The sequence below is a fragment of the Pezoporus flaviventris genome, unplaced genomic scaffold (genome assembly GCF_033815535.1).
Source record: "Pezoporus flaviventris isolate CSIRO_AGI_PZ_B2104156 unplaced genomic scaffold, CSIRO_AGI_Pfla_v1 ptg000037l, whole genome shotgun sequence".
In the NCBI taxonomy this organism is placed as follows: Eukaryota; Metazoa; Chordata; class Aves; order Psittaciformes; family Psittacidae; genus Pezoporus; species Pezoporus flaviventris.
In genome coordinates, this window is record NW_026892585.1 from 1,978,880 (window position 1) to 1,995,812 (window position 16,933).

The following is a 16,933-nucleotide window of genomic DNA, read 5'->3' on the forward strand; positions in this document are numbered from 1 at the left end:
TGGAAACAAACTGCTTGGAAAAACACCGCTTTGCCTAATCGTAGAGGACAGGTTTCAAAGGCTGGATTTTGAAATAAAACCTCTTGAAATCTTCTGTAAAAAAAAATGCCAAAGTACATCTCGCTGAGATCGAGTGGTCTGTGTAGGAATTTAATGGTATTTCCTCCCCGAAATTCCTCACTGTTTTGCAGGAACTAGAACAGATTGTTCACAGATCAGGATTTTTTTCCTAAAGAAATAGAAGAGAATAAGAGGCACTCCTTGCCTCGAAACTGCCCCACGAGCAGAGCAATCAAAAGGATTGCCTTGAAATGTCAGTTGTCGTTCTACTTTGAATTCAGCTTAAAATCTGGCTTTCAAACCTGCAACCCTTGGATTACCTGAAGTCTTGTGCTTCCGAGTTGCAGACTCAACCCTTCAGCAATAAAGGAAGTCAGTCCAGCTTTTGCAGGGGGTTTCAGGAACAAGCTGGGTGAAAACACTGTTAATCCCCAGTTTAGAAGTGAGAGTGCTCTATCATGTTGTTATCACTGCTTATGTAGGAGAAAGAATATAATATTTCATTTTTTTCTTTTAATAGGATCCAGTGATTCTAGAACAGGGCTGTAAAATGCCTATTGACATGAATTGCATCGCCTATATACTGACGTAGGTACAAAGTACTAGGCTTGCCTGTGGTATCCTCCCTGGAGGAACCTCCTGGCTCCCAAAGTTTGCATAACTTTGTCTCACGTGGACACAGATACGTTCAGCTCCAGAAATGACCCAGCGTTCTAACAGCTGAAACATGAAAAACATCCCTATTGCTAGATTTGTTGCTGAACTGTATTGACCCTGATGGAACCTTGTTAGAGTTTCCTCGTGAAAACCTCAGATAACTAATGTTTTAACCCTCCACTAGTACGTGTCTGTAATTTAAAGCCATATCAAGTTGTCTTCATTTTGACCATGTTCTTTGTCCCCTCCTTGTGTGAAGTTTCATTAGCTCGTCATGTGTAACAGTAGGTATTGGATAGCTTTCATGTAGCTAAGCAATAATGTAGTACTCGTTGATAATTTTTAGCCCATAAATAATGTTTGTTTGTTTGGAATGAAGAGATGGGGGAGGAATTGATTGATTCCTGCTTTTATCTTACTTTTTTCTCCCTAGTTCCAAGGAAGTCTGTTTGATTCTATGGCTTTATTACCTGAAATGCCTTGTCGTGTTGGTGTCCAATAGTTTTGATAGCCTGTAAAATTAACAAATAAGGAGAAAAGTAAGGCTTTAATATGGTTGTAGAAATATACTGCCAGACTGTGCCAAAAGCTTTGAACAAATACTGGAGAACTGTCTTTGGGGACTACTGTTCTGTTTTGGGTGGGTTTTTAACATATCTCCCATGTTAATCTTTTCCTATTAATACTTGTGAACAGTCATGATTGATGAATACGGTTGGAATTATGTGTGTGTCTTATTAGACTTAATTGCTAGGATCAAGAAATCGATGCTGTTTGCTTTTAAATACAAAGGAAGATTTATTGATGGGGTTTGGTGTTTCAGGTTTTTTTTCTCCTCTTAAAGGCACATATACGTAGTGTCTTACTGGGATAGTAAAAACCTGTAGGTGCCTGTTAGCACAGGAATAAATTATAATACTGGATTATGGTTCGTGTAAAGCAGAGAAATTGAGATAACTTTGAAAGCTCCGACTCAATATTTGATGTTATCAGAACTTTTTGCATTCCATCCATATCGCAGGGATAATCGCATTTAAAATAGGAATAGCTTGTAAAAAGCAGTCTGTCTGCTGTGCGCAGAATAGACAGGCAAGTAGAAATTATGCAGTGATTCATATCCCTGCCCTGTGTGTGCACGTTGACACCAGACAGGCAGTTTTAACTTGGAGAAGGCTGATCTCAAGCCTGCTGGGAAAAGCACCCTGTAGGCCTAACACCTGGCACTGGGGTTAATAAGGCAGACTTCTTGCACGCTGTGTTTTGGCACCAGTGTCTTCATTGTGTGTTGCTCAGCAATGCATTGTGTGTTCCCTAAGAATAGTGTCTTAGTCAGACACACCTGTTTTTTTCTGCCCTTCTCCTGTTTTGAGCTTAGGCTTATAGTTTCATCTTTCTTGCCATCTTCCTCAGTGCTCCCGATACATTCGTTATGCATCAGATCAAACCAAACTCCTCTCTGCAGGCTTGCAAAGAAGTGAGTCAGTTATTTGGCCAGTGTTAAAAGACTGGAAAAAAGACTTGGCAAAACCTTGTGCTCAGGGCACCTGTAGGAAGCCTGGAACAGGAACTTGGAAAAGGACGAAGCGAGCAAAACCCTGAATCAGATCCCACAGCCAGCTTCAGGACAAGTCACTGCTAAAGTACCCCATGTCGTCCAGAGCAGTAGGATAGCTAACTGCATCTGAGCTGCTTCTCCTCATTCTCTGTCTCTGCTCTTCAGTGACACTATTGCCCTACCCTTTCCTTCCATGAAGGTTTCCAATGTGCCTGCTTCTCCTGTGTTGTGTTAGAAGAGAGTTCTCACAGAGTTCTGTAGGCCAGCGTGTCCCCATCACGCTGTCAGTTCATTGCAGACCATTACTAGAATGAAACTTCTTAATTGGAAATCATGACAAAGCAGTTCCTGTGGCTCCTGACCATAGTTTTGGTGATGGTCAATGGCTGAAGCCTTGGAAAAACTGTATTCGGCAGTCTTTTTGGTCCCCTTTTGTACTGGGGATAAAATCAGCTCAGTCACTTAAAAAAGCTGACAAAGCAAGAGGAGTTCACTAATCTCAGTGGGGATCCTTTTGTACGCTCACATCGACATCCTGCACTCGTGAGGTATTTTCCAGTTTACTTCAGCTTGATCAGAGGCAACCATCTTCTGTTGTGCATGCTCTGCCGCATCCTCACTCTGCTTGACTTCCCCGGTGTTTGTGAACACTGTTGGTGGTAGCATCCAGGCAGCCACTCTTGGCATGGAAAAGTTGCTCCTTTTAAGAGACTTAAATCATCACAGTTAAGTCTTCCTTGTGACCATAAAGCTATTTGAAGAAGACTGTTTCTGCAAGGTATATGAAATGAATTCTTCACCCTCCTCCTGACCACAGTGCTGTCTTTGCCTCATTAAGTCATTATCTCAGATTCCCCAGTGATTTACTACAGAAGAAGCTTCTGTAGATAAATACTGCTGGGGTTTTATGCCTGGTTGGTTGTGGTGGTGGTTTGGGAGTTTTTTTGGTTTGGTTTTGGTTTTTTGAGGTGGTTTTATTTGTTTGTTTTGTGGGATTTATTGTTGTTGCTTGTTGGCTTTTAAACCATTGGTAAGGACCACAACTGCTACCCAAGGCGAGCTGGACCTGGGGCCTCTCATTTCTCTTGAGTGTGCCACACTTGATGATGAGACTTGATTTCTGCCTGTTGCTCAGGGGGAAACCGTATGGTTCAGCCACATGGTTGGGACTGGATCTCTGGACTGCAAGCTGAAATTCTCCACATGCCTAAATGGATTTCTTTTTCTCCATCTATCATAGCAATTTCTCTGTGTATGTACAGATAGGCAGATACATACAAGTAGTCCTTAAATATTTTGCTTTGGTTTACTCCTCAAAGGAAAGAAGCATTGTTTAGCAAAGAATCAATATTACAAAGGATCTGCATGCATGGATCCCACTCTGATATTCTTCTTTCTTGCTTTCTTCTGCAAGTTTCTTTCATCCCAGTTATTTCCAGCTCAGTGTAAAACAATCCCGACTGCAGCAGATTCTTTGTCAGCAATACATGCTGGTTGCCCCTGGCCATTTACTCAACCACTCCTTCTTTTGTAGCATATTTGTGGTGCAAGAAGCTCTTTGATGGTAAACTCTCAGCCTTGAGAAGTATAAATCATTCTTAGCCAGCAGATCCAAGGAGGAGGCATTCCCTAGCTGTAGTTCCTTACGCTGTTTCCTAAGGAGTCTTACTTTGCTGCTGGTTTCTTTCTGGAGGGTTTGCCCCTTTACGTGCTGCTTTTGATTTAACTCCCGACATTCAAGAGTAATTCCTGAAAATCTGAGAGGTCATATAATTAAAACATTAAAAATTAAAACCCAAGAAAACAGCCTAAAGGCAGCTTCCTTGTTCCCTGTGCTGCAGCGAGCAGCTTCTATTTCAGACAGTCTGTGCTGGGCTTCACCATTTGTGATGGGGTTTTGCTGTGGGGCACTAGTTTGATGCTGCTGCATTCAGGGCTTTTTCACCTAGAATGCCTCCTGGTGAGATGGATTTTCATCTCCCAGGAATAATGTTTCTAGCCCTGGGACAAACACAGTATGCCAAGGAAGACAGTTCAAGAGCAAGTTACCCCTTGGGTCATTCAAAACACAAATATACATCCATTCAGTTGGAATGAGGACTTAACACAGAATGGGTAAGGCTGGCATAAAGTCTGTTTAAATCATGTTCTCGAGGACAAGACTGTTTGTGGTTCATTTGTGAGCAAGTGCAGCTTTTGGGCTGTAGCTAGACTAAAATTTGACAGTTTAAGCACACGGTACTTACAAACGTGGTGAACAAACTTACCTTCAGAAGGCAGTGCAACAGGAGGAAGCTGTTCAGCTATCTTGAGACGATTTAACGTTCAGAGGCATCTCAAACTGCAAGCAGGCTGATTAAACAGAAGGTGGAAAGACTGTAGCTTGGAACGGAAGTTTTGGAGTCAGGTATTTGAATTGAGAGCAAATCTGGAATTGCTGTGGAAACGCACAGTCACTCTGGCAATAAATCTCAAGACACAGGAGCACAAGCTGTTTCGTGTCTCATTGAGTAGATAGGTTTTATCCTACGCGAGATAGTTTCTTTCACCCCAATGCTTTTTACTAGGAATATAAGTGTGGACTGAGAAAGTTGGTACACTGATCACGACGGGATAGGAGCGGCTGTGGATGTTGCTCAGAAGTGAAGAGCTTTGCATCTCAGAATAGTTGGCCTTTTTATCAAAGCCAAGCTCTTCATTGGGAGTCCTGCGATACAAACGTGACTATTTCTCTAATCAAGATACCTTAATTGGCCATTGTATGAAAGCTGTGTCATTTAAACGTGGGGTTTACATTCTGGGGGGGGGGAGAGTACCTTGTATTGCCAGCGGGTATTCTAAAGTTGCAGATAGATTTCCATTGTGACCCCTGAAGGAAACCTCTTCGGAAGAACTGTTTTCCCTCAGTTCACAAATCCTTCTCCCCTCGATATTATTTAGCTCACCTAATCAGAATTGTATCAGGGTAACTGGGATAATACAGGCTTTTATCCTCATCCTGCTTCCTGAAGTGTATTTCTATCGCTACTAGTTCAGTTTTTATCTTTGCTGGATAAAGAGTGTGTTTTCTCTGATCGCTATCTGCCTGAACAGGAAGCATCCGGCTGTTTCTCAGAATTAGCTTCTGAAAGCGGAGAGCGTCCCACAGAAACCTAAACCCAGTTCTTGAAACGTCAGGTTAGCTGAGAAACAGCGAAACCTCGGCAGCCGCCTCCCTGCAGCACGGCGCGGAGTTGCGGTACAGGAATTGCCACTTAGGCCTTATTCCCTCAGTGTTTTTTCCTGGGTGACTTTCTCTTTGCTTTGTGTGCTCCCTCCCCTTTACCTTTGTGTGTTAAGAGGAGGGAGCACCAAAGACCATAGGCAGTGTTTGTAGAGGAAGTCTTTCATGATGGGTGTCTGTTTGTATATGGATATCTCAGTCTTGGACCAACACTGAGCGAGGTGGGAGGGAAGGGGAAGACAGGGATAACGCTTGGGCTTTGAATAGGAAATTATAACAGGCTGCCGTGATGCAAGGGGTGAAGGGTGAGATACCAAAAGCCACCCTCCCCCAGAATCCACTAAATGCTTTGTTAGTGTTTGATGAAGTGCCACACTTGCTGTCGCTGGTTGGTTTGCTTTAGAGAGATTATAGGTATTGTGGTGGGGAAGGTGTTTTAGACCGCTGAGGTTCTAGGTATTGCCACGCAAGCTGTGCAGTGGTGTTCGGGGTTTTTGTGCCTATCGGAAGCAGACAAAAAGTTGTAATGGGCTTTTTTGGTTAGCATATGGGTATTAGGGTTTTCAGCAGTATAAAAGGGAATTTGGGTTGAAGTCAATTAGGAAAGCTCAATTCTGAATTTGTGTGCTCAGCTTTCTGGTATTGTGACTCCTGAAAAGCACGTGGTTGTGGTTCAGGTAAAAACACGAGATGTTACAGATCTTCCCTTTTGCATCTCATCTAGAGGAGGTTGCTTATATTACCGCAAGGTTAGCTTCTGGCTATAAAGGTACAGTCTTCATAGGTGAACCAAGCGAATGGCTTTAGCTCTGCTGTGCTCAATCTGCTGACAGGCCCCATAGCTTGGAAAGCTCTGAGAGCAAGTTCTGCCCTGAAGGGTCAGCTGGCCTTCAGAGTGTCTTCTTCCTGCCTCTATTTCTGAGCAGCAGCAGAGAACTGACCTGGTCATCCAGGAATGGTTCCTACCTGGAGCATGTTGAACCAAGGATGTTCCTCATGGCAGCCAGCAAAATCAGCTGGAGCGCCAAAGAAACTGCTTGCTTTCCTAGTCCTTAGGATGGACTAGAAGAGAAAGCTTTTGCTTGCAGCCAGTACCAGGTTGCAAAGACAATTACTGAGCTGTATGAGAGAAGTACAGCCTGCATAATGGTGCCTTTTCCTTCCATTCCAGTGTCTTACTTCTCCCAAGGATATTAACTCCTAATAAGAAGGCTGGCCGTATAATTCATATCACCTAGTGGCTAATAATGTTAATCTCTTCCTCATTTCTCCAGTGCCTGCATTGCAAGAGTAAAGGAAATGAGATGATGGGGGGCAGGATGAGTGGTAGAAGAAGCAAGGCTAGAGAGAATGATGCTTTGTGGAATAATGGGTATGAAGAGGAGGAGGGTATAGTAGGAAGTAGATGGAAAGGAATGGAGAGGGAGAAAAATGGATGTGGCAGAAGCTGGAAAGATTTAGTAAATCAAGTCAGGAACATCTAATAAGAATATGTTAATTGCCTACACACGTACTCGCTGACTGCCAAATAGTTTTACATGTGGAACATGCAGGTCCTTCTTGTCTACTTGTTTTTGTTAATAGTGTAAGGAGAAACTCTGCATCATCCCAGAAGGTGGTATCAGTAACACTACAGAATAGATTCTGCAATATGGGTGAATTCGTGCTTTATGTGTGAAGAAATAGGTTGGCCTCCAAGTGTCTAGAGCTTGACGTACTCCTGTAAGAGATAAGCAAAGACTTTACTGCTAAATTGAGGGAATTTGTAGTAATCAGCAGAAAAACTTAATGAATGTGTAACAGCTATATGGTAATATGTACTATCCATCAGTATTTTTAACCTTTTATGGCTCTTGTTTTACCCCTTTCAGTGCTGCTAAGATACTGCTCAGAAGCTATGTTCCAACTAAGTGTCAGTCATAGTCCTGAAAGGGTGCCCTTCTGTGATGTCTTTTGCTGTTAAGTTAGCTGTAGTGGCAGCTTCCACCTAGCCCTAAAGCTATCTGTGTTTTATAAAGAAAACCAAAAAGCAGGGGCACAGATTTTAATGGCTTAATCCATAAGGTGTGTATTGCATGTGCTCTTGCAGTCCTTAGTTTAAAGACAGACTATTTCATCACAGGCGTTGCCTAACCGTGGCTGAGTTGGTTCATCAGTTGGATATATTCCTCCCAAGATCTAGAGAAAGGTTTTGATTGGTAAAGTATGTGCAAAATCACCAGGATGACTGCATTTTAGTTCAGTACTACCTGTTTTGCTGTAAATGCAGAAGTGGAATGGAACTTATTGTGCAGAAGGTAAGGTACAGGCAGAATTTTAGGAGGAGAAATGATTGACAACCAAAAGTTAAAGCAGGAGTAGTATTAACCAGGGAGAGAGGAGAGGAGGAGGAAGTATTTGAGCAGACATAGGAAGGAAATACTATGCTTTTTTTGGCCAGATTTCATCGTTGACACCAGTCTTTGGCTAGTGAGTACTTGTTCAAAGAGCTGGGAAGGCGGAGGAGTGTTTACCTCCTATTTGGGGCAAGGCAGATGGATGTGGGGGGTGTGGTGAGTGTTTGTGTATGTGCCATTGTGTGGGTGAAACAGAGAAGTGTGGCCTCTGCTTATTTCCTCTTCTCACTTCCATTTAGGTAATACATGTTTTAATCATAGCATTGAGGAAATCTCAAACTGTTCCTCTTTTTTTCTTCAAGGGAAGAAGAATAACATGTATGTGCTGAATCACTGCTGCAGGGAGGTACAGGGAAACAATCAAAGCTGGTCAGACTGCAGTGGTTCTATGCACAATGATTTACCCATTTTTCCCTAACAGATACGTTTAGAAGGTGGTGTTAAATGGCCCTTAAACTGACTTCCATCCGGTATAAGCCAGTGTTGGTACAGGAGAGTGCTGCATGAAACACGTACAGAACAAATTCTGAACACATCCAGGTCTAACAGGTTTTTACTCCTTTTTCCCTATTTGGGACTGATGATCTGAATCTCTTCAAGTGGCCCAAAGGGAGTCAGGCTCCAAGTGTCACAGGTGTGTGAAGGATTTGGTTTTGCTGTTGTCGCTCTGCATGTGTAATCACTTATGAGCATAATTACAGAGGTTTGGAGTCTGTTCATGCGCAGTGCCAAGTTGCACCTGGGCGTTTATAGCAGTTACGCATTTTGTACCAACTCCTTCAGTATTTATCCTTTTCCATAAGAGCCTGGTAGGATTTGTAAGGTTAATACAAGAAGTAGAGAGCGCTGACCCCTTGTTATTTCAGGGGAGAAGCAGCGTAGAAGCCTTACAGATAACAAAATCTCTTCTGCAGGGGTGGCAGAACTCCACCACGTTTCGAAGGCCCCATCGATGCCAGCGTTCACACCAGCTCCCTCTGGCATGACTAGGCAAATCCAGTGTGTGCCTGGCAGCTCCCGATGGAAAAGCCTGGGATGAAGCCAGGGAGGGTGGCAAGCTCTTTGCCTGGGACTTGTGCAGCCGGGCTAGTGTTGGCAAAAGGGAGGGGAATGGCAGTTGGGCAGCACACGGGAGCGCAGGAGGGAACAAAAGGAGTCTCAGATCCTTGTGCCCTGGCTGGTGGGAGATACAAATGTTTAGACTGGCATCTTGCCCTGGTGTTAGCCAGGAGGTGCAGAACTGTTAAATGGCCCAGCGGGAGCTCAGACCCAAGCGTTGTTCAGTCTGGCACGTACAATAGAGAATGATGGGAGAGCAGCTGCACAGGAATGTTTTCTGTTAGAAATCGTGTTTTTATTGAACAGCTTTTGTGAGTTTTTCATCCAAACTTGACTGAATGCTTCCCTCTCAAAAGTGCCGAGAGAGGGAAGCTGGGGTTTAATTCACTGGCGGCGTCATAGAGCCAGTTTGGTTTTGGGTACCAGCTGCTGATCTGGTGATGCGACTCCATGGAAAAAGGGACTTTCAATAACAATCCTCTGTGTATATGATGCCTGCTCGAATTATTAATGGTGCTTCTCCCTGCAGCCTTACTTTGGGGTGAGAATAGATATGAGACAAAACACTTGTGCAGAGAGGTGGTCTAGGAGGGTAATGTTCAGTCAAAGGTTAGCATCTCGGGCAGAAATGGGTGTCTTTATAGCAGGACAGTGCCGTCCGGAGAGTCTTGGCTTCTTGGTGTCAGATATTGAAGTATATTTGAATCTAAAACCAGAACAGAACAGCACCACCAAACCAACCCTCGAGGAAGCTTCATTCCTTCTTAGCACCCGCTTCTGGGCAAGTTCTTTGTGTCAGGATTTTGTAGCAACATACAAGAGTTTGTAAGATTTTTGTGTTATTTTAAATTGCTTTGTCTATTGGGCAGTGTTCCCGGGAGCTTACAGCTTCTGATAGAAGAAATGTCTTACTATGATGCCTATCAACAGTGTTTCCATGTGTCAAATACCTTTGTTTTCCCTTCATTGTGGTGGATATACATTGCTTATTCTTTAGTTTCGAATGCTTTCTTCAACAGTTCACCTGATGTGAGGTATTCTTCACATATCCTCATGAAGATGCCACACACGTGGCATTAGGAAGTATTTTTAGCATAACCAGTGAGTATAGCAGAGACTGAAATAGGTGCTGATTTAGAAACCCAAGCACCCACAAGGCAGCTTGCTGGGAAGCAAGGTAGACCTCATTTCATTTCACTTTGCTGCTGCCATGAGAGCTTTTTCAGTTGTCTGCTTGTCATTTTCCATGTGTTTGGAATGCCGTAGTGACGAGAGTTTGAGCCACTGAAGAGAACAGCGGAGAGCTGGTGGCTTCTCAGTCATACGTGGGGACTGTACCCCCATGAAGAGTCCCTTTAGGCTCCTTTTGGCTAAGAAGGGAAAGCTTTTCCCAGGAAACTTTGTCAGTTTGAACACATGGGCTTGACTTTGGCAAGTGTGCATCTTCCTGGTCTGCCCCAGATCGCCAGCTTAGCTGCTGCATGGTCCCTTGGCAATGCCCTGTGAAGTCTGACTGGGCCTTTTAACCTGCCTCTGGCAAACAGGGCCTTACATGATCTCCTGGTTTGCTTTGTGCTGGGACTGAGTTCTGCATCCCACATTCTGGCTAAGAGACGTGTCCTTTTATTACAAAGAATGTGTTTTCCCAGAAACTCCTCTGTGAAAGCCAATTCTTGTGCATTCCTACTAACTTGCTTTCTCCTCCTCTGTAATGGGACTTGGGAATGCTGCAGAAAAATCAGTTTCTGCAGGAATTTAGGATCATTGGAGCTCTACAACATTCATCTTTCCCTGACGGAAAACTCCTACGCCTGTTACTAACAGTTGCATGCTTTACATTGAGGAAAAGGTGGATGGGATGTGGTAGAGCATGCTGACATGGTAAGAAGAGGAGGTTGAAGGTGTGAAGTACAAGTACCAGCAAAGCTGGTGAAAGAAAGCCAGAAGTCTAGAAGAGAGATGAGTAGGAGGGTAGAAAAAGCAAATGAGAAGCCAAGTGTTTAGATGCTGAGATGATTTTTACCTAGTTCATCACCTGCAGTGTCCTGTCCAGAGGGATGTTCTGTTCAGGCTTGATCTGAACCTCCATAGGGAAACCTGAGCACGGGGAAGAAGGTACAGCTGGGAAAAGTCCTCCCAGCCCGAATCCTCAAAGCCCTGGAGGCATTACACACTGCCTCTTGCCCAGTGCTTAGCTCTTGGTGTCGGCAGCACAGCGTGTGGCTGCACGGTTTAGAGCCCAGGTTTCCGGGCTCACACCAGAGCACTCTGCATGGTGGGCTGTGGATAGTGTGGGAGAGTATAAGCTCCAAAGGGATACTGACTGTTGATTATTGATACCCTTCTTCTCCGCATGGGTTCTTCCCTACAGGGTTTCGTTTTGAGCTGCAGCTGTGGTATTCAGGCAAGAAACTAAATCATAACCTTATTTTGATCTGAGCTGCTAAAAGAGGTCTCCCATCAGGAATACTCAATCAGCTGGTGTGTGGCTTAGCCTCACCTTGACAGGGCTTTCTGCAGGACAAGAAGTATCTTCTGTGACTGTTCTTGATGTTCTCAATAAAGAATGGGTTGCTTGTAGTGGTCTGCTTGTCTGCTTTTTAACCATTGTAACTTTGTGTTCTTTCTTCCCTTAGAGGATGTGCTGAGTAAAGATGCTGGGGAGTGTGCAATATGCCTGGAAGACCTGCAGCAAGGAGATACTATAGCACGGCTGCCTTGCCTCTGCATATACCATAAAGGGCAAGTATTTCTCAGGATGCATATAGAATTCCAGAAGGCTGCATTTGTTGGGTAACTCCTCTAAGGGGTGCTGAAAGGGGCACTAAAATGTAGTTCCTTTTTACGTTTCAAACCAAAGAAACAACAGCAGCAATCCTAAAGATGTCTTCAGAATGGTATCTTTCTGTGTCCCCACCAATGTATCTGCAGTCAGTTTTCCTACTGTTGTCTTATGCTTGCATGAAAAGCCCACAGGAGAAATTAGGCAAAATCACCTGTATGGGCAAGGAGTGCACACCATGCGTCGGGCTTAGGTTGTGTGTGCTTCAGTTTTGTCGGATGCCAGTAGGCTTTGGAGGGAAGAGGAGGGGACACCTTGTAAACCTGTATCATCAGTGAATGATAGAGGCAAGATGATAGTGATAGCAGTGAAGTGTCACCTGTGTATAAAGGCTGGATAGTAACTTGTAAAATGCTTCCTTAGAAAAGTTGAACACTTAGGAAATTCAATTTTTCAACAGCATTTAATGGCAGGGGGGTTGGAACTGGATGATCTTAAGGTCCTTTCCAACCCTAACTATTCTGTGATTCTGTGATTCTATTACTGTGGTTTGGGGTTATTAAAGTTTCCAACGATGTGTGTATATACATCTATTATTTGTGTAATACACAGGCTTCCTAGTCATTGAAATTGAGAAACCAATTTATATTCATATCTGACTGCTGAATGTTACTAGGATATTAATTTCAGTTGTTTTCATTTTTGTCTTGTACCCACCAGCTGCATAGATGAATGGTTTGAAGTAAATAGATCTTGCCCTGAGCATCCATCGGATTAAGACAAGATTCATGGTTTTAGGTAATGCTTATTTTTAGATGCATACGTTTCAACAATAAATATCTTGATCTCTGAAATCACTCTTTATGCTGGTGCTTTCAATTTGTGTGAATGTGCTACTGTGTATGGGAACTGCAATATCAATCAGCAAGTATTGACGTGCATTGCAATATGGAAAAGGTTTCTGCACCCTTATATGGCATGGTCTGAAACGGTGTATTCCAGTTTTAGTATTGGAAAGTGGCAAGCCTGTGCCAATAAAGCTTTAGCATTAACTTTGAAAGAGTATTTTTTCCATGGAAATGAAGCAAAATCAAAACAATACAATTGTGTCGTTTTGGCTTGTTCCGTGAGTACTGGCATCTGTTTCTAACGGGAAGCTTTTGGAATCGTACTAGAAAGTTGCAAGAAGGTATCTTCCAAACCACTTCCGGGCTAATACATCCAGAATGTTTAAAATGGAGAAATAAATAAAAAATGGGAACATATTTCTATCCATCCCATCTCACAGAGGTTCGCGTTTTTCCATCTTATGTCCCATGTTGCATGAATGATTGCGTATCTGCAATCAGTGTCAAAGGTTTGAAGGATAGGTTTATTCTTTCAGTTGCCTAGTTCGAAAGCATTGTCTTCCATTAAACTATTGCCCCTGAGCATTACAAAAGATAGCAACGGTCTTAGAGGGCTCTTAGAGAAACGGTGGCTTAGGGTTTGGTTTTGTTGTTCTGATGGAAATGAAAAGAGAAATAAAAACCTAAAGAGTTCATCATTGGTGTTTATTTGTACATTGGTTTGATCTTGCTTCATGAGCCTGCGCTACAGGTCCCTCTGCAGCGCTATGCTTGTTGCAGGGGTAGCAAAGAAAGCCTGAAGGCAAGTATTCTGCCACAGGGGCAATGGGTTTAACCTCAGGGCGGTGTTATCCAAGCTGAATAAACACATTCCCTGTATTGCCCCCAACAACTGAACTGTGGCAGAAGCCCACACAATGCTTTTGAGCACGCTCATCTCTGTGCATGCTCATGGCGAGCATCACGTTAAATTCCGTTTGCTTTCCACAGCAGAGATGGTGATAGCTGGGGGCTTAGGGAAAAGGGGAAGGAAAACACGCAGTGGTTGTGCTTGTGCTGTCTGAGTGCGTTATACACCGAACCAGCCAAAATGATGGTCCCTTGCCCTCTGCTTTTTCAACAGCTGCTTCCACTGATCAGAAAACAGGAGGTGTGAGGTTCCTTTGCTGAACACAGCGTGCCTGGCTTGAGACTCCCAGTTCTTTGTGGCTGAAAAAGGCAAAGAAGGACGGCGACACGGAGAACGCATTGCAGGAGCCGGTTCCTTGCCGGTAGTGCTGGGTGCAGCGAACACTCACGCCAAGGACACACAGGGGTTCTGAAAATGCTGCACGTTCTGGAGCAATCGACTCCCCACGGACGTTCCTGACACGATTTCGTACCGAAGGCCAAAGTTCCTCATTTCAGCCTCACTTCTGGTTCTGTGAAGAAGCGGGTTATCGGACGCGTGCCTCACGTGGAAGGGGAGATGTTCGATCCGTGCTATCTGAGACCCTTGCAGGAAGACGGCCCTGGTTTTGAGTGGGAACATTTTCACCTTCTTGTTGGCTGAAGAACAGTAAAATGGCAAACTCAGTATAACCTAACAGTGTGACCTTCATTTTCCTGAATTCACACCTGGTTTGTGTTCCTCACTTTCCTCAAGAGCAGAAAACATCAACTTCTCCGCGTAGGAATACTGTATTTCAGATTTTTTGTAACTAAACGTTGGTCACAATGCAGTCCAAAGAGTAAAACCAAGACAGGCAACTCATTTCTATTGATCCAGCTCTAGGGATTGTTGAAATCTGCACCTTGCGTGGCTATTTAAATAACTCCAACTTCTCTTTTACTGCTTGTGAGTAAAACCAACCACAACAACAACAAATTGCAGCAAAGCAAAACCTTACAGCTATGCAACTTCTTTTTAACTAGGGAAAAAAAGAATTAACCAGTTTTAAGTGCTGCCAGTTCAAGGTAATTTGTTTAACGGGTATTTTTTATCGTACTACTATCATCTCCAGGCTGCCTCCCGATGTGGAAATGAATTAACTGCAGAGGGGGGCACAGCAAGAGGTTTCTATAGGGCGTGGGTGAGGTAACACCGAGGTGGGATTTGTGTTTCAGTTCTAAAACATGCCAAGGTTCTGTTTCTGGGTTTCAATGTGGTTTTATTTGATGACGGGGTCTGTAGTACTTTGCATCCACGTCCTTGGTCTCTTCATGGGGAGACCAGCATTTGACAGCGTGGGTTGGGTTTTGTTTCCTTTTGGTTTTTTAATGTACCTGCGTTTGTTTAATTTATTGTTGTTTTACTGTGTTGGTATAAACCAGGGCTGCACAAAACAGGATGGCTTGGGGGGGGGTACACCAAGTAAAGCTGTGGATAAGAATTAGTTCCCATAAAGTATCACAGTTCAAAGAAGACATTTAACTGGAACAGCTGGCAGGGCTTAGAAGCATCCTTTTTATATCTAGACTTAAACGTAGTAGTTCCTGAGTTTCACAGCACAGGGAAGAGTTTATGAATATTTATTAGCGACAGCGTTTCAGTGGGTTTCAGGAGTTAAAATGAATTGCACACACTTCAACCGTTTTTTCCTGTACAGAAATAATTCTGCTTTTTCTTGGGGTTTTTTTTTTGGTGTTGAAGTACATTTTTCTCTCTGTTGCTCCTGTGATTTATAGCAAAAAGGACAAAGAACAGGAGCAACTGCTGCTATCCGGAGAGAGGTGCAGTGCACGTTACTGAACTCTGTCTTGCTTACAGAGCAATTCCTGCCTGGATGACGTTTTCTTCCAAACGTTGCTCTGTGAAATGCCTTTGTTATGCTGCAGGTCTCAAAGAGCCCAAACTAGACAACTGTCACCATTGCCAGTGGAGTTCCTGCATTCTGGGGCTTGCATCACTGGTTTCAGCTGAACCTGTAGCTACGGGCCCCTGGTATAGTGTCCTTTTCAGTGGGAGCAGAATCATTTTGTCACACTTTGAATTCTGTAGTCACACCAAATGTACAGTCACTCCCTGTACAGATTCCTTTTTAGCCAAGAATATTTGTGTTGCCTTGTATTGTCATGGGGGGCTGGGGAGAGGATGAGGAATTCCAGCACCTGTAGTACTCCCGTAGTGGTGTTGCCTGCAGGCCCACTTTTCCACGGTTCTGAATTCCTGCTGTCTTCTGGAAGTAAAGCTTTTGCATTTGCATTGATTTAATGTTTGCTGTTGGCTTCATGCCTACAGAAACTCACCTGTAATAATATAAGGGGGGGGGTGGGGGTGTGTAGGTAATTGTTTTGGTGTCCTGTGCTCCAAGGTCATAGATAGCCTTTGGCTTGGGGTTTAAGTAGGTGAATAATATAAACATAAATCTGTTTACAGCTTAGGCTCAGTTTTAGTGGTTCCTGTTTCTGGTTCATTTACTGTTTGGGTTTGTCTCAAACCCCTTCATTTTCTGTATTCAGATGCAAGTAGCTGGTTTAAAGACCCAGCAGTTATCACTGCTGTCCTACATTTAGGACCAGGGTTTGCTAGCAATCGCAGTGGTTTTGCAGGCAAAGTGTCTGTTGCTGCTTCCATGAGCACAGCAGAGCCAGCAGTACCTTGGATTATTTGAGGAACTGATACAAGGTCAGCCTTAGAGCCTAGTTTGGCACTCCTGGTATCCATAAATCTCTTCTGAAAGGCTATGGGAGATTTTCTTGTATTAAAAGCTGTAGTATAGACCAAGCCTATGGAAGCATGAGAGTGATTCTTGTGTTTGAAAACGCCTGCAGAAAGTCACCCACCTAAACTTGGTTTCACCAGCTCTGTTGGTGCTGCAGGTATAGCTGTAGTCATAGCCAACACCTTCGTTTTGAAACCATCTTCACAGGGGTTCTGAGTCCCTGTGCTTCAGAAGGGGGAAATCGACACTGAACAAGTCCCGTGTCTCAGTCAAGGAATACCACACTTGTCCACAAGAAGCAATAACTGACGCTACGGAGGGATGCGCTTCTTTGCCTGTAAATATCTTGAGGTTGCCAATTCTGTGCTGTTTCAGAGTGTTTCCTGTCATCTGCCCTATATCTTCCCTAAGCATGTAAGCGTGTGAAATAATTCCCATACTCAGGTCTGCCATTAACATGCTGCTTGCCAGGAGGGGAAGAGTAGGCTCAACACTGTCTTGAAACGTGAGATGTTTCTGAACCTTTGTACCATACCCGTATATCTTGAGTAGCAACTTGTGTTTTGGAGTTCGTAGTGGAGGTAGCTATGAGTTGGATTGTATATAACCATATCCCATACAGCACCAAGAGAGCCATGCCACTGTTCCCACAGGGCACACACTGTCCTTTCTCTCATAACAAATCAGTATATCTCTACCAACACTTCCT

At 43.8% G+C, this 16,933-nt stretch overlaps 1 protein-coding gene across 1 annotated transcript in view; it reads left to right on the forward strand.

Moving 5' to 3' along the window:
• Nucleotides 1–15,008, forward strand: part of ZNRF2 (zinc and ring finger 2) — a 52,874-nt gene extending 37,866 nt beyond the window's left edge. Inside the window, exons 3-5 of the mRNA XM_061464449.1 lie at nucleotides 11,587–11,692; nucleotides 12,453–12,530; nucleotides 13,704–15,008. Of these exons, the coding sequence (XP_061320433.1) occupies nucleotides 11,587–11,692; nucleotides 12,453–12,510 (164 nt within the window). The 3' untranslated portion in view covers nucleotides 12,511–12,530; nucleotides 13,704–15,008. The remainder of the gene's footprint in view (nucleotides 1–11,586; nucleotides 11,693–12,452; nucleotides 12,531–13,703) is intronic.
• Nucleotides 15,009–16,933: the final 1,925 nt, after the last annotated feature.